The 18,617-nt window shown below is 42.5% G+C and overlaps 1 protein-coding gene across 1 annotated transcript in view; it reads left to right on the top strand.

Annotated features, from left to right (window-relative positions):
- LOC128703750 (equilibrative nucleoside transporter 2) overlaps window positions 1-18,617 on the top strand; it is a 151,634-nt gene that overhangs the window by 14,162 nt on the left and 118,855 nt on the right. Inside the window, exon 2 of the mRNA XM_070086909.1 lies at window positions 6,010-6,091. Within this exon, the coding sequence (XP_069943010.1) occupies window positions 6,010-6,091 (82 nt within the window). The remainder of the gene's footprint in view (window positions 1-6,009; window positions 6,092-18,617) is intronic.

Raw genomic sequence — 18,617 nt, 5'->3', positions numbered from 1 at the left:
CCAGGCTTGAAGTGTGATACCATCTGGATGCTTTTGGCTGCCATCGGATCTACATAGTTGGGGTGGCTCCCTTAATGCTGGGCATCTGGCTGTTGTGAAGCTCCTCTTGATAATGTTGTTAACCTCTTCATGTCTTGCAATCTTTCCCTCGGATTTACGACACACAAGACCATGGTACCCGAATCGGTCTGCTGCTTCACTGCCACAACTACACCTATGTTCGGCGAGAATAGGGGCTGCAAGTCGAGGGGCAACACCAATGCAGATAGTCTGTGGTCGAGGCATGTGCCAAAGCTGGAGATGGGAACAGCCAACAGAAAGTCCCCTGGATGAGGAGCTCTCACTGCCAGGAGGCAGGCTCTATCCTTCCCTGACACACTTTGAAGCATTGTTGAGGCTATATTCTCTACTACTGGGCTATCCCAGTGCGACTGTTTGTAGTTGTTGGGGGGAGCAAGTCTGGTTTCAGAGCTCTTTAGATTATCTCAGATCCTGGTTCTGTCAATGAACTTATGGTCATGGACTCCAATCTTGTCCCTAAGATGTCCAGGGAGAATCACTGCTACAAACCCTCTGGATGCAATGCATGAGGACAGGAAAGCAGGTAGTGCAGTCTGTGATGACTTGCGGACACCAGTGCCTCCTAGTCTGACTGGAAGTGTAGGTTGGTCCCACTGCCTATCCTTTAGAGTAAGGTTAAGTACTTTAGCTTGTGTACTTTAGTAAAAATCTACCTCAGGATACTGTCATATTCGTGCAGTATAGGGTTATCATATGAAGGTGCACATCTTAGGAAATATGTCAACCTGGGCAGACTGAAGGTCTGAGAAGGTACAAGTCATCATGGGTGTCAAGACTACCTATTCGTTGTTCCATTCACCTCAACTCTTCCAGTTTCTTCCTGAGAATTTTGTGAATGGCATTGTTTCTCAGAGTTGCTCCAATCAGGACACTATTTGTGGGGGCAGTGACTGATGCTTCTAGTAGTTTTGATCTCACTGCATCTATCACTTGTTGACTGACTGAGATGATTTCGCATTTGGATAGATTCAGGATGAGACCCATTTCCTGTCCCCATGTCATCACCTGTGTAAGATCATCTAGAAGCATCTCCTTTGTACCTGCTAGTGTGCCATCATCCAGGAACCAGATGTTTAGCTCACTGGTCAGTCTGACTGTGATTTCCCTAACAGATACAGAAGAAAAATGGTGCTAGAGGATCCCTTTGCTGAACACCCTCTAATGATGTGATTTCATGCTCTACATGCGCTGACTCCTTTCTGTATGCAGCTGAAACAAAAGGGAAGAAACTAGGGAAATGTTCTTCTACAGCTGCTAATACCACATCTCTTTTCAGGAGATTAAATGCATTCTTGAAATCTAATTTTACCACTGCATTGTCCTCGGGCACTTTGTCGATATACGCCCTTGTTGCATGACCCGCTACTTCACTTCCGTGAGAGACCCCAAAGCCAAGTTGGTTTGGTTGAAGCATGATGGCCACCTCTGCGCAAATATTCGGATAGCAGCTTTGGAAGCGAGGTGGCGAAAAGTGTTGCCCACTGCAATTGGCCTAATTCCTCCATCCTTCTTTTTAAGTGCACAAAGTGATGCACCAAAAAAGGAAGACTTAATTTCATCAGGAATGAGACCAGCCAAGGAATTGTTGACGAGCCTTGTGATCTCTGAAAGCAGTGTCTCTACAATCTCCCTGATAACTGGATTAACCATTTCCTTTAAATGTTGTGGCCTTATTCCAGTGTAGCCCCAGCAGAGCCGGACGGGAGTGACATTATTGCTTTGTAATTGTCTGAATCTTGCACACTCAGTGGTTCCACAGTGGGGACAAAGGTGTTGGAACTGTTGGTGCCCCTGGTTTCCCTGGCAGGGTGCTGTCCTCTAAGTGTTTCAGTAGTGCCAGAATCTCTAGGGGCAACTGTATCTTCACTGGTGATAATTCTGATTGCGCCCACTGTGTTGCCTCTTCAATTTTCTTGCGCACATGGACTCAGATTTTTTTTGTATTGATGGGGAAGGCGAATGAGGTTATCAGCTCTAGGAAAGTCTCTTAAGGATTTAATGATCATTGAGGCTAGCCTCTTTCCCCTTCTTTCCGGCACAGCTAAGGAGACATTGCCAACAGTAGCAAGTTGTGCCATGGCTTGATGATTTGTGGAGCATTTAGGATATTGGAACCATCGTTTACATTTTCTAAGAGGTCTGTAAGTTTCCCAGCTGCATGTGGATGGGCTGCTTTGGGAATATGTGTGTCCTGGTGCTTGTTGCTTTAATTGATTCCAAAATATTATCAGATGAGATGAGATCTGTTGGAGTGGGTTCAGGTGCCTGAAGTGGTTCTGGGTTATTACTTTTAACAGGAGGACATCCTGAGCCAGGGCAGCTACAATGTTTGCTGAGGAAACCTTTAGAGTTGAGACAACGAAGGTGTAAACACGACCGACACTTAGCTCTCCTAGTATTGCCAGCCGTGCCATTTCTTTGGCTGCTCGCTTCCTCCTGGCTGGCATCCATCTGGCTAGGTAGACTGTAGGAATGGAGTGCTACATGCTGGGTGGGTATGGTGCGTGGGAGGTAGTGTACTTGACCGTGGTGGCTTGGTAGGGCTCAAGGGGTGTCACTGGGATTTGGGTGGAGGAGGCGCAGGTTGTTGGGTGTGAGTAGCCAGGGGAGAGGAGTGAGGAGAGTACACCACACATGGACTTGCACACTATATATTGTTCACGCTATCTTACAATACACACAACATTAATCGTTTCCCATGTACATCATGAAGGGTGTGGGTATTTGCACTGCTGAACCCCAGTGAGTTCCCTCACCACCTACACACGGCGCCTCTTCCCCCTCCCCCGTGGCGTGGGGAAGGCGACACTGGCTGGTCACTCAGATAAGATAAGATAAGATAAGATTTCGTTCGGATTTTTAACCCCGGAGGGTTAGCCACCCAGGATAACCCAAGAAAGTCAGTGCGTCATCGAGGACTGTCTAACTTATTTCCATTGGGGTCCTTAATCTTGTCCCCCAGGATGCGACCCACACCAGTCGACTAACACCCAGGTACCTATTTGCTGCTAGGTGAACAGGACAACAGGTGTAAGGAAACGTGTCGAATGTTTCCACCCGCCGGGAATCGAACCCGGGCCCTCCGTGTGTGAAGCGGGAGCTTTAGCCACCAGGCCACCGGGCCACTCCCTTGTTAACATTAACCCCACATTGTTTTACCATAACATATGCCTCTAATTATTTCATGCATCGACACGTAATCATTTCTAGGTTAACTGGAAGCATGGCACATGGTGTTGGAGGTAGATGTTTTCATGAGAGCTTTTCGAGGTTTGTATATACGATAAACTTTGCCGGTACCCACACACAATGTAGGCCCTATTCTCCCCCACTCCCACTGACCATCTTCCACACTACCACCACTCCACAACCTTCACAAACGGCACAACACTTCCACTATTTACGTTGAAACGATGCACAAGAATCTTCCCAAAGTATTCACACTGAGTCCTGTTCAGTCTTAGATCTGGTCAGCCTCTTTGATCAGTACTTATTCTTAAAAATCCCGCAGATAGCCTGCCACACGGCTCTAGGTTCTTCCAGTCTCTCTCCTTCTGGTTAAAGTTTTCCCTGATAAGCGGCTGTGCACTGCTCACATGTTCGCTGCAGGTCAGATCAGCTCGTGTATCCACCATTGCTCGGTTGTTATAATCACTTTCTTGTCTGGGTCTTTTGCTATTTACTGGATGGTTGTACATCATTGCTTGATATCACCACCTTGGGACACCCTGACATGAGTGTTCCTACCATGTAGTCATCTGTTTTTCCTCTCATCTCCTCAAATCTCAGTTGGTTTCTGATTAGCAGTGCTACTCTTCCACTTCCTCTGTTCCCTCGGCCTTTCCTCATGATGTAATATCCAACTGGAAAGACTGCATCTGTTATCTCTGTGAGCTTCATTTCGTATAAGACAAATTATTTATGTCCATTTGTCTAAAATGAATGGCGGTGTATTGATACCTTTCATCTTTCTTATGAATAAAGGAGCACTGCAGTAGTCTACAGTGTGAAAGTTCTATTCATGCCTAACAAATCTCATTAAATTTTTTCTCATAACAAGACTTAAAATCTTTGTTTATGGTATTTTTCTATTCAATACTTTCATGTTGGTGTGCTCTCAGTGGTGCTCTATGGATTTACCGCTTCACCATTAACATAATCATATATAAATAACTTGCACTTGTCCTCTGTGAATCATTGGTGAAACCGGCGGCTCTGTTTCTGATTAAAGAACACTAAAGAAGTTTTCACTCTACCCGAACAACGCTCTTTACTACCATACTATAAACTGGTCTTTTTCTAAAACTATCTACCCTTCCTCTAGTTTTCACAGACGCTGTTTTCTTAAATCCAACCTTATATACACTTCCTAACACGAATCTTAGTCCAGGTTTGTTTATGTAGAAGCTTGTCTTTCTCGGTACATTGTCATAAAAATGCTTTAATTTTCAGAACATTCATGGTTTAACTTTACCTATGTCTCTCGTCATCTTTTCTTTTAATCTGATTTCAGCATTTCCACAGCCATTCCCGTCTTCAGACTCTCTAGGTAAGACACGTATGCAACAGTTAGGTATCTTTATTTCGAAACGTTTCGCCTACACAGTAGGCTTCTTCAGTCGAGTACAGCAAAGGTGATAGAAGCAGAAGAGACTTGAAGACGATGTAATCACCCTTGAAGTTTTGAGGTGGTCAGTCCCTCAGTCTGGAGAAGAGTATTGTTCCATAGTCTGGAACGATATGGAGTTGAAGTGATAGAATGGAGCCTTATATAGCGCCAGGAGGTGAGACGTAGGTCACTAGTAGGGTAACAATGTAGACGTTGAGAGGTCAGGTCCCTCTCAAATCCAGCCATTCTCACTAGTAGAGGTTGTTGGAGTTGATTCCAAGTCTGTACCTGACCTCTCAACGTCTACATTGTTACCTCTACTAGTGACCTACGTCTCACCTCCTGGCGCTATATAAGGCTCCATTCTATCACTTCAACTCCATATCGTTCCAGACTATGGAACAATACTCTTCTCCAGACTGAGGGACTGACCACCTCAAAACTTCAAGGGTGATGGACTGATTACATCGTCTTCAAGTCTCTTCTGCTTCTATCACCTTTGCTGTACTCGACTGAAGAAGCCTACTGTGTAGGCGAAACGTTTCGAAATAAAGATACCTAACTGTTGCATATGTGTCTTACCTAACAAACTGTCGGTATTTTATACCATTTTATTGTTCATTCAGACTCTCTACTTAACTTATTTTTTCTTACATAATATGCGCCAGCATTCATACTACAGAGCTTCTGTTTTCTTTGCTACTACTACTATTACTGCTGTTGTTATTACCACATACTTCTTAGCCCTCCCATTCCTCAAACTGTCTTCTAACTTTCTCTTTTTATTTTTCGCTCGATCGTGACTTGATAATTTATAATTTATCTTTATATCTACAAGAACATGTACAAGGTATACAGTCCTGGCTGACATCACTGACATACTACTACAGAGTGTCCCTTGTTATATAGAGCATTTCCGGCAAGTTAGGTCAGTTTTGTCCCAGGATGCGACCCACACGAGTCGACTAACACCCAGGTACCCATTTTATTGATGGGGAACATAAACAACCGTTATAAGGAAACACGCCCAATGTTTCTACCCTCGCCGGGAATCAAACCCAGACCCTCGCCGTGTGAAGCAAGAGCTTTAGCCACCAAGCCACGGATCCAAGACAGACTATAACTCCATGTAAAGTTTACTCTCTTAGTATAGTGTATTTCTTAATCTTTCCAGCCACGGTATTATGACTTTTCTCTTCAATATATTTATAATTTTCACATTATTGTGAAAGCATCAAGATCTACCAGTATCTTAAAATTTTTACAGGGTGCACTCTAGACCTTACAAGTTATATATTTATATATTTTTTTCTTGGCAGGCCTGTGAGCGTGATCATAGTGTTCTACACACTGGGTATCGTGATGCTTCTACCATGGAACTTCTTCATCAACGCAGAAACAGCAAGTGTCTTACCTCTCCTGTCTCACTTTGATTGTACCAACAAGATATAGTCCCCTCAAGGAGGCGACGTTTCAGTTTTATTCCATCCGTGCATCCCTGGAGGGAGGGGGGAAGATCCTTGCCATTAGGACGTTAATTAAAGAGCTCTTGATCAAGGAATTAAAAATATACGTCCCTTCCGTGGTTCAAACCTGATTAACTTCCATTACCGAAGCGCTGTATGATTCTTTTGTGTTTAGGGCTTCCTAAATTAATGATTTAATAATTATATGTATTTCCGTGGCTCTCCGATCCGGGAAACGCATCTCCGAATTCCGTTATTATCGTCACCTGTACCTTAGTACATGTGACTGAAGTAATGTAGAGTGCAGCATACAGTAGTGTGCATATTAATTGGGACAGTGATGAAATAAGACATTTATTTGAAAAATATATGGCACTGATATGACAGATAATTGATTTAATAAGAGGTATGATTACCCTTTGCTTTTATAAGCATTGCTACATGCTTTATCATAGAATCGACCAATGGTGAACATATCTGGCAAGTTCTTTGTCGTGGTACCAGGTCCTAGTAACAGCAGCAATTAGCTTCTGCACAGTTGAACAGTCCTCTTGAGCAATCCTGCGTTTGGTTATTGCCCATAGATTCTCACTTTGGTTGACGTCGGGAGAGTTTCCAGGCCTATTTAAAATGGTTCGAAGATTGTCAGCATTTTGCTGAAATTATAACATGGAGCAAGATCCTGCTGGAATATACCTTCTCCAAAGTCCCCATCCATAATGGGAAGCAAATGAGTTGCCAGGATTGCTTTGTATGTGTCACTGTTCATCGTTCCCTCAACAATAATAAGTCGTCCAGGGCCTGTAGCAGTAAAACTACCCCAAAACATCTTTTTAGTTGGGTGGCTTGGCTCTTATTGAATGTGTCCATTCCGAAGAGGTTCGTCTTTGCTCCATCTCACTGCCACTGATCTGTACCCATGTATTTCCAAATGTACCTCATCTGAAATTATAACTTTTCTACATTCATCTGTCTTTCGTCCTTTATGGTGGAGTGCCCATGGCAGCCATTTTTTCTTCATGGCAGCGGTCAATAATTGTTTCTTTACCAGTCTTCTGGCAATTCTGCCAACTTCAAGGAGCCTTCATCATACAGTTGAAGAATCAACATTTATGCCAGCTAAAGCCAAATCTGTAGATCTTTGCTGGTTTTCTTGGGATCCTCTCCTAGTGAGCCAAGTACCGACATCATTCAAACCTCTCCATCTACGCCTCCAACACTTCGGTACCACATGTCCCAAAGTGGTTGGGCCACTTACCTTGATTCCTCCTCATCCCCTCCTTCCCATCCTTTTCCAGTATTTCCATCCTTCCTTATCCTTCTTCCTTCCCATCTCACGACAGCTCTCGTCGTCTTCTTCGATATCATCGTGAGGTGTTGTCTTGCGTTTTCTTACACATCTTTCTCGACGCAGCACTCCACACTCACCAGTGTCGTCATCTCTCTTCAGAATCCCACCAACAGTTGACTTTGCTAGGCTCAAATTTTCAGCGAGCTGTTTGATACCCAAATCAGCATGTTTTCTATGAGCTACAATACTTGCACACTTCCTAGGTGTAACATCCGTCATGAATTTCAGCAGTAATTATGAACTGAAGGGGATAATTTGGCGAAACTACATTCACTCACGGACCATGTTTGCAGGAATAGCCATACAGAACAGCAGCTGTTGTAGCACTGATGAGAGTCACAGGGCAACTCCACAGCTGGATGGTTGCCAGAAGTCGGTAGCAAACTCTTCTGAAAAGAAAAGAATCTAAACTACACTTTGCGTGCAGCCAGCAGCAACAGCCTGGTTGATCACTCTCTGATCCACCAGGAGGCCTGGTCATAGACCGGGCCGCGGGGGCGTTGACCCCCGAAACTCTCTCCAGGTAAACACTAATTAAGCCGGAGACTAAGACATATTATGATATAATCAGAAACTTTATTCCAGTCCCAATTAATTTGCAAACTTTTATAAGTTAAATTTCATTAAGGATTTGAAGTGAATCAGACGAGAGACCAATATTCTAAGAGTTGGAAAGTCTATCCTTATTAAATTTAAAAACGCCATAAAAATAAATTTTTCATTTTTTTTACTCATTCATATTCAGTTTCAAATCCTCTATAACCCCTTAAGAAAATAAATTTTATTTTTATTGTCTAAGAAACCCAATTTGTCAAAATTATTTTAGAGGCTGCCCAATTGATATATATAGAGCTCAAAATCAATACAAGCATACTTGTAACTATAATACACCAACGTTTATGATTTGAAACCGATCAGAAGAGGCATTCTCAAATTACACGCGAAACAATTTAATAAAATTGGCAAATTTAAGTTTATACAGCTCAAATTTAGTAACAAGCTGTGTCTTAATTAATCCCTTTAATAATAAAAATTTGAAGCCGATAAGAAAAAACATTTCTCAGTAGTTGATCTGAGTCCAGCGATTCTGGTTCTTTATTTCTCAGTGAATGGACACTGAAACTGGACGATATATTTCTTTATCATAGTGAGTAATAGATTTACTCAGGCTTCTAACTGCATTCTTATGACATTCACTGTTATTATTTATTTCTCAATATTATTTCTAATACTAGACACAAATATACCGAAGATATATTCTACATTTTTCCTTCTGGATACTTTGGCTAATTTATCAGTTTTGCAGTGAAGTATATCGATGTGTGATGGTCCATAAAAAGTGTATATTAATTCCCTTTACTCTGACGTTAGCTGTATAGCCCTTGTGGCTTAGCGCTTCTTTTTTATTATAATAATAATAATAATACTCTGACTTTAGAGTATCAACACCAGGCTTCTCCATGATGCCATTTACCTGGAGTTTACCTGGATTGAGTTCCGGGGGTCAACGCCCCCGCGGCCCGGTCTGTGACCAGGCCTCCTAGAGTCAATATGTAAGTCAATTTGGCAATCAATTAAACAATGGGTTTATTTTATAATATACAGTACAATATCAGCACACACTATACATATAAACCTACGTAAAATAAACTGCCGCTGCGCAGTGCATTTCTTAGCCAAATTACCGCAGGTTTATTTGGTTCATGGTTTTGTAAATAAACTTATTCTAGATATTACTGCATCCAAAATTATTTTTAAAAATTAACCTATACAGCAGTATGTATCGATGAAGTGCTGGGAGATACATGAAACATGGTATAATACTTGTAATAAACCAATATATGCTTAAATAAAGCATTACATGAATGTAGTAACAATAGTAGTGAGGGTTGGTGGTGGTGGTGGTGGTGGCGGTGGTGGTGGTGGTGGTGGTGGTGGTGGTGGTGGCGGTGGTGGTGGTGGTGGGGTGGTGGTGGTGGTGGCGGTGGTGGTGGTGGTGGTGGTGGTGGTGGTGGTGGTGAGGTGGTGGTAGTTGTGGGGTGGTGGTGGAGGTGGCGATTTTTGTGGTGGTGGTGGTGGTGGTGAGGTGGTGGTGGTGGCGGTGGTGGTGGTGGCGGTGGTGGTGGTGGTGGTGGTGGTGGTGGTGGTGGTGGTGGTGGGGTGGTGGTGGTGGCGGTGGTGGTGGTGGTGGTGGTGGTGGTGGTGGCGGATGGTGGTGGTGGCGGTGGTGGTGGTGGTGGTGGTGGTGGTGGTGGCGGTGGTGGTGGTGGCGGTGGTGGTGGTGGTGGTGGTGGTGGTGGTGGCGGTGGTGGTGGTGGTGGTGGTGGTGGTGGTGGTGGTGGTGGTGGCGGTGGTGGTGGTGGTGGTGGTGGTGGTGGTGGTGGCGGTGGTGGGTAGTAGTAGTAGTAGTAGTAGCAGTAGCAGTAGCAGTAGTAGTAGTAGTAGTAGTAGTAGTAGTGTTGGTAGTCAGTAAATATAATTAATATTTACTCAGTTTCATACTATACAACACAGTATAAACATACACAACATAATATTATACATTTCACAAATGTTCATAGCTAGAAACAATACCTCTACTATGTACATGAATTTGTGTCCACCTTATTCTGAATTTAATTACATCGAAAATAATTTTGAAGAAAAAATGTACAATACGTGTGAGAAGAAGGAATACAGATGAAAGATGATACTGTTTTTTTACAAGTGAATAAGGCTGGAAAATGCAGAATTCTTATTGGTCAAAAATTTAAAGTATCAGCCTTTAATATATAATGTTTATATAAAAACCTATTACATAAATCTACAGCATTATGACCAAAACTTTGAATGGGTAAGCCCATAATTTTTCATTATACATAAAAAGGCAACATTCATAAATGCTAGAATACTTGTAATTAACTGACAACTGTACACTATGCTTCTTGTTCAGATTCAGATGATTATTTCTTATATGCAGTACACAGATAATGTAGTTTACTTGTCGTAAACTATTATCAGACACAGAAGAAAGCCACTGTCATGCAGTGCATTCCTGCCAAACAAATCCTAATGCTTAAAGTTTACTTATATACTAGGCATAGATTATTTAGAAGGATTTCTTAATTGGAGTTATGGTTAGGTAACACTCGTGAGGAAACAGGACAAGTCTCTTCAAGCCGGTCTTACACACTGGATCTTTGGGTCATCTGACTGAGAACTTCCGCTGGCTTACCCGTCCAATCCTTTAAAAGTTATGATTATGATTATACCCATTTACTTCCTCTGTTATTTTTTTTTTTTGCATCCAATTAATTGTAGCCTTTAATATATATATATATATATATATATATATATATATATATATATATATATATATATATATATATATATATATATATATATATATATATATATATATATATATATATATATATTTATTATTATCACACTGGCCGATTCCCACCAAGGCAGGGTGGCCCGAAAAAGAAAAACTTTCACCATCATTCACTCCATCACTGTCTTGCCAGAAGGGTGCTTCACACTACAGTTTTTAAACTGCAACATTAACACCCCTCCTTCAGAGTGCAGGCACTGTACTTCCCATCTCCAGGACTCAAGTCCGGCCTGCCGGTTTCCCTGAATCCCTTCATAAATGTTACTTTGCTCACACTCCAACAGCACGTCAAGTATTAAAAACCATTTGTCTCCATTCACTCCTATCAAACAGGCTCACGCATGCCTGCTGGAAGTCCAAGCCCCTCGCACACAAAACCTCCTTTACCCCCTCCCTCCAACCTTTCCTAGGCCGACCCCTACCCCGCCTTCCTTCCACTACAGACTGATACACTCTTGAAGTTATTCTGTTTCGTTCCATTCTCTCCACATGTCCGAACCACCTCAACAACCCTTCCTCAGCCCTCTGGACAACAATTTTGGTAATCCCGCACCTCCTCCTAACTTCCAAACTACGAATTCTCTGCATTATAATCACACCACACATTGCCCTCAGACATGACATCTCCATTGCCTCCAGCCTTCTCCTCGCTGCAACATTCATCACCCATGCTTCACACCCATATAAGAGCGTTGGTAAAACTATACTCTCATACATTCCCCTCTTTGCCTCCAAGGACAAAGTTCTTTGTCTCCACAGACTCCTAAGTGCACCACTCACCCTTTTCCCCTCATCAATTCTATGATACACCTCATCTTTCATAGACCCATCCGCTGACATGTCCACTCCCAAATATCTGAATACATTCACCTCCTCCATACTCTCTCCCTCCAATCTGATATCCAATCTTTCATCACCTTACTCCTTACACCTTACTCTTTCCTGTATTCACTTTCAATTTTCTTCTTTTGCACACCCTACCAAATTCATCCACCAATCTCTGCAACTTCTCTTCAGAATCTCCCAAGAGCACTGTGCCATCAGCAAAGAGCAACTGTGACAACTCTCCCTTTATGTGTGATTCTTTATCTTTTAACTCCACGCCTCTTGCCAAGACCCTCGCATTTACTTCTCTTACAACCCCATCTATAAATATATTAAACAACCACGGTGACATCACACATCCTTGTCTAAGGCCTACTTTTACTGGGAAATAATTTCCCTCTTTCCTACATACTCTAACTTGAGCCTCACTATCATAAAAACTCTTCACTGCTTTCAGTATATATATATATATATATATATATATATATATATATATATATATATATATATATATATATATATATATATATATGCAAAACAACCACTGTGAAAGAATAGAGAAGTTCCAAGCGATTTCGTGACTACTCACATTATCAAGGAACAATGAAAGTAAAGCATCAAAGGAAGGTATATAAACGGGTAGCCCACACCTCACTATCAGATCCCACAACAACGAAACACCTGACGCGAGACAGCAGGCCCGCCGGCCCAACTAGACAGGTCCTTCATACAACCCACCAACAAACTATTCTACCCAAGAAATAAGAAATTTAAAAATTATTTGTCCAATGTGTTATTAAATTCTTCCCAAATTCTATTAATTATAAATGGATCTAATTTATATAAACCAAAGGAAATACTCATACTATTGTCAAAACTGTTTTTCATGAAACAAGATTCAATTACATTCCTGTCGACCATGGACTTGCTTGATACTACTTTCTCAACTTTTTGAAAATCAATTGGATGGTTAAAATCTCTTACATGAATAAATAGAGCATTGGAATCTTGTCCAGTTCTAATGCTATATTTATGTTGTTTTAATCTTAGTTCGAGATTTTTACCAGTTTGACCGTAATAAACTTTATCGCAAATTTTACAAGGAATCTTATAGACACATCCATCAGCATTTTGGGGGGAATTCTTTATCAAAGTTTTTTTTACTGTATCAAGATTTTTTAATACAACTTTAATATTAAAAGTCTTAAGAAAAGAAGGCATATCAACCAAGTTTTCATGGTAAGGGAGAACCAACATATTTTTAGTTGAATAAGGCTGGTTGTCCCTTTTTGGATTGTAAAAAGTATTTCTAGCAAATTTAAAAGATTTATCAATTACATTTCTTGGGTATTTTAAATCATTACCTATTTCATAAATTTTGGATATTTCCTCCCCTCAAGGAAGGTTCCTTGATGTTGGTGAGGGGCTCTTGATTTAGGGAATTGGATCTGTGCTCCAGTTCCCCGAATTAAGCCTGAATGCCTTCCATATCCCCCCCCAGGCGCTGTATAATCCTCCGGGTTTAGCGCTTCCCCCTTGATTATAATAATAATAATTGGATATTTCCTCATCTATGAACTCTGGACTACAGATTAGTAAAGCTCTCAAAAACATTGATGAGAAAACAGACAGTTTAACTCTATCTTGATGGGAAGAATAATAGTGGACATAGGAACAGTTATTTTTAGGTTTTCTGTAAATTTTAAATTTAAATTCATTATTACCCTTAATAATTAAAACATCTAGAAAAGGCAATGAGTTATTTTCTTCAAATTCAACAGTAAAATTTATAGAAAGGGCTAAGCTATTTAATTTGCCAAGGAAATGGTGTATATCTACATTTTGGGCATAAGACACAAAATATCATCAACATATCTGAACCATTTAGCTCTATTAGGGAGGAGTGTGTTAAGTAACCTTGTTTCAAAAAATTCCATGTATAGGTTACTAAGAACAGGTGAAAGAGGATTTCCCATTGCCATACCAAACTTCTGAGTGTAAAACTTATCATTAAATACAAATTTTGCATCAACAATGCAAAGTTTAATAAGTTTAATGATAGTAGGAACTGGCAATGGTAAATCATAATTAACGAGTTCTTCAGATAAGAAACTTAATAAATCATCAACAGGGACTTTCGTAAACAAGGAAATAACATCAAAACTAACCATGTTAAAATCATTTAAGTCAGTCAAGGAGCTTAATTTATCAACTAAATCTATGTTTTTTTAACATTAAAGTTAGAAATTTTGCCAACAATTTCCTTGTTTACAAAAGTTCCTGTTGATGATTTATTAAGTTTCTTATCTGAAGAACTCGTTAATTATGATTTACGATTGCCAGTTCCTACTATCATTAAACTTATTAAACTTTGCATTGTTGATGCAAAATTTGTATTTAATGATAAGTCTTCAACTTCCAATTGTGACCTCTTGTTTCTGTGTCCCCTCCCTGGAACATCCTGTCTTTGTCCACCTTGTTTATTCCGCCCGCGCGCGCGTGTGTGTGTGTGTGTGTACTCACCTATTTGTACTCACCTATTTGTGGTTGCAGGGGTCGAGTCTTAGCTCCTGGCCCCGCCTCTTCACCGGTTGCTACTGGGCCCTCTCTCTCCCCGCTCCATGAGCTTTATCAAACCTCGTCTTAAAACTGTGTATGGTTCCTGCCTCCACTACGTCATTTTCTAGGCTATTCCACTCCCTTACAACTCTATGACTGAAGAAATACTTCCTACTATCTCTCTGACTCATTTGTGTCTTCAACTTCCAATTGTGGCCTCTTGTTTCTGTGTCCCCTCCCTGGAACATCCTGTCTTTGTCCACCTTGTCTATTCCACGCAGTATTTTATATGTCGTTATCATGTCTCCCCTGACCCTCCTGTCCTCCAGTGTCGTCAGGCCGATTTCCCTTAATCTTTCTTCATAGGACATTCCCCTTAGCTCTGGAACTAACCTTGTCGCAAACCTTTGTACTTTCTCTAGTTTCTTGACGTGCTTTATCAAGTGCGGGTTCCAAACAGGTGCTGCATACTCCAGTATGGGCCTGACATACACGGTGTACAGTGTCTTGAATGATTCCTTACTAAGGTATCGGAATGCTGTTCTCAGGTTTGCCAGGCGCCCATATGCTGCAGCAGTTATCTGATTGATGTGTGCTTCCGGAGACATGCTCGGTGTTATACTCACCCCAAGATCTTTCTCCTTGAGTGAGGTTTGCAGTCTTTGGCCACCTAGCCTATACTCTGTCTGTGGTCTTCTGTGCCCTTCCCCTATCTTCATGACTTTGCATTTGGCAGGATAAAATTCGAGAAGCCATTTGCTGGACCAGATGTCCAGTCTGTCCAGGTCTCTTTGAAGTCCTGCCTGGCCCTCATCAGATTTAATTCTCCTCATTAACTTCACATCATCTGCAAACAGGGACACTTCTGAGTCTAACCCTACCGTCATGTCGTTCACATATACCAAAAATAGTACTGGTCCTAGGACCGACCCCTGTGGGACCCCGCTCGTCACAGGTGCCCACTGTGATACATCATTACGTACCATGACTCGTTGTTGCCTCCCTGTCAGGTATTCTCTGATCCATTGCAGTGCCCTTCCTGTTATATGCGCCTGATGCTCTAGCTTCTGCACTAATCTCTTGTGAGGAACTGTGTCAAAGGCCTTCTTGCAGTCCAAGAAGATGCAGTCAACCCACCCCTCTCTCTCGTGTCTTACTTCTGTTATTTTATCATAGAACTCCAGAAGGTTTGTGACACAGGATTTGCCTTCCGGGAATCCGTGCTGGTTGGCATTTATACTCTTGTTCCGTTCCGTTGTGTGTGTGTGTGTGTGTGTGTACTCACCTAGTAGTACTCACCTAGTTGAGGTTGCGGGGGTCGAGTCCGAGCTCCTGGCCCCGCCTCTTCACTGATCGCTACTAGGTAACTCTCCCTGAGCCGTGAGCTTTATCATACCTCTGCTTAAAGCTATGTATGGATCCTGCCTCCACTACATCGCTTCCCAAACTATTCCACTTACTGACTACTCTGTGGCTGAAGAAATACTTCCTAACATCCCTGTGATTCATCTGTGTCTTCAACTTCCAACTGTGTCCCCTTGTTACTGTGTCCAATCTCTGGAACATCCTGTCTTTGTCCACCTTGTCAATTCCTCTCAGTATTTTGTATGTCGTTATCATGTCCCCCCTATCTCTCCTGTCCTTCAGTGTCGTCAGGTTGATTTCCCTTAACCTCTCCTCGTAGGACATACCTCTTAGCTCTGGGACTAGTCTTGTTGCAAACCTTTGCACTTCCTCTAGTTTCTTTACGTGCTTGGCTAGGTGTGGGTTCCAAACTGGTGCCGCATACTCCAATATGAGCCTAACGTACACGGTGTACAGGGTCCTGAATGATTCCTTATTAAGATGTCGGATTGCTGTTCTGAGGTTTGCTAGGCGCCCATATGCTGCAGCAGTTATTTGGTTGATGTGCGCTTCATGAGATGTGCCTGGTGTTATACTCGCCCCAAGATCTTTTTCCTTGAGTGAGGTTTGTAGTCTCTGGCCCCCTAGACTGTACTCCGTCTGCGGTCTTCTTTGCCCTTTCCCAATCTTCATGACTTTGCACTTGGTGGGATTGAACTCCAGGAGCCAATTGCTGGACCAGGTCTGCAGCCTGTCCAGATCCCTTTGTAGTTCTGCCTGGTCTTCGATCGAGTGAATTCTTCTCATCAACTTCACGTCATCTGCAAACAGGGACACCTCAGAGTCTATTCCTTCCGTCATGTCGTTCACAAATACCAGAAACAGCACTGGTCCTAGGACTGACCCCTGTGGGACCCCGCTGGTCACAGGTGCCCACTCTGACACCTCGCCACGTACCATGACTCGCTGCTGTCTTCCTGACAAGTATTCCCTGATCCATTGTAATGCCTTCCCTGTTATCCGTGCTTGGTCCTCCAGTTTTTGCACCAATCTCTTGTGTGGAACTGTGTCAAGCGTCTTCTTGCAGTCCAAGAAAATGCAATCCACCCACCCCTCTCTCTCTTGTCTTACTGCTGTCACCATGTCATAGAACTGCAGTAGGTTTGTGACACAGGATTTCCCGTCCCTGAAACCATGTTGGCTGCTGTTGATGAGATCGTTGCTTTCTAGGTGTTCCACCACTCTTCTCCTGATAATCTCCATGATTTTGCATACTATACATGTCAGTGACACTGGTCTGTAGTTTAATGCTTCATGTCTGTCTCCTTTTTTAAAGATTGGGACTACATTTGCTGTCTTCCATGCCTCAGGCAATCTCCCTGTTTCGATAGATGTATTGAATATTGTTGTTAGGGGTACACATAGTGCCTCTGCTCCCTCTCTCAATACCCATGGGGAGATGTTATCTGGCCCCATTGCCTTTGAGGTATCTAGCTCACTCAGAAGCCTCTTCACTTCTTCCTCGGTTGTGTGCACTGTGTCCAGCACATGGTGGTGTGCCCCACCTCTCCGTCTTTCTGGAGCCCCTTCTGTCTCCTCTGTGAACACTTCTTTGAATCTCTTGTTGAGTTCCTCACATACTTCACGGTCATTTCTTGTTGTCTCTCCTCCTTCCTTCCTTAGCCTGATTACCTGGTCCTTGACTGTTGTTTTCCTCCTGATGTGGCTGTACAACAGTTTCGGGTCAGATTTGGCTTTTGCTGCTATGTCGTTTTCATATTGTCTTTGGGCCTCCCTTCTTATCTGTGCATATTCGTTTCTGGCTCTACGACTGCTCTCCTTATTCTCCTGGGTCCTTTGCCTTCTATATTTCTTCCATTCCCTAGCACACTTGGTTTTTGCCTCCCTGCACCTTTGGGTAAACCATGGGCTCATCCTGGCTTTTTCATTATTCCTGTTACCCTTGGGTACAAACCTCTCCTCAGCCTCCTTGCATTTTGTTGCTACATATTCCATCATCTCATTAACTGGCTTCCCTGCCAGTTCTCTGTCCCACTGAACCCCGTTCAGGAAGTTCCTCATTCCTGTGTAGTCCCCTTTCTTGTAGTTTGTGTGTGTGTGTGTGTGTGTGTGGGTGTGTGTGTGTGTGTGTGTGTGTGTGCGTGTGGGTGTGTGTGTACTTACCTAATTGTACTCACCTAATTGTGGTTGCAGGGGTCGAGACTCAGCTCCTGGCCCCGCCTCTTCACTGATCGCTACTATGTCCTCTCCCACTCTGCTTCCTGTGAGTGTGTGTGTGTGTGTGTGTGTGTGTGTGTGTGTGTGTGTGTGTGTGTGTGTGTGTGCCCATCTTCTAAAATGTAGAGTAAGGATAAGTACTTTAGTAAAAATTTGCCTCAGGATGCTGTCATATTCGTGTAGTATAGGGTTATCATATGATGGTGCACATCTTAGGAAATATGTTAACCTGGGGAGATTCAAGCACTTTGTGAAAAGGTTATCATGGGTGTCAAGACTGCCTATTCGTTGTTCCATTCTCCTCAGCTCTTCCAGTTTCTTCCTGAGAATTGTTAATGGTATCACTTCCCAGAGGTGCTCCAAGCAAGACGCTATTTGTGGGGGCAATGGCTGATGCTCCTGGTAGTTTTGATCTCACTGCATCTATCACTTGTTGATTGGCTGAGATGATTTCACATTTGGATGCATTGAGGATGAGACCTATTTCCTGTCCCCGTGTCATCACTTGTGTTAAGATCATCTAGAAAGGACTCCTATATACCTGCTTGTGTGTCATCATCCATGAACCAGATGTTTAGCTCACTGGTCAGTCTGACTGTGATTTCCCTAACTGCTATACAGAAGAAAAATGGTGCGAGAGGATCCCCTTGCTGGACACCCTCTGATGATGTGATTTCATGCTCTCCAAACAGGAGCATTGAATCCTTTCTATATCCAGCTGAATCGAAAGGGAAGAGACCAGGGAAATGTTCCTGTACTGCTGTTAAT

Source organism: Cherax quadricarinatus, chromosome 20, assembly GCF_038502225.1.
Source record: "Cherax quadricarinatus isolate ZL_2023a chromosome 20, ASM3850222v1, whole genome shotgun sequence".
Classification (NCBI taxonomy): Eukaryota; Metazoa; Arthropoda; class Malacostraca; order Decapoda; family Parastacidae; genus Cherax; species Cherax quadricarinatus.
This window is presented reverse-complemented; position numbering and strand designations above follow the sequence as displayed.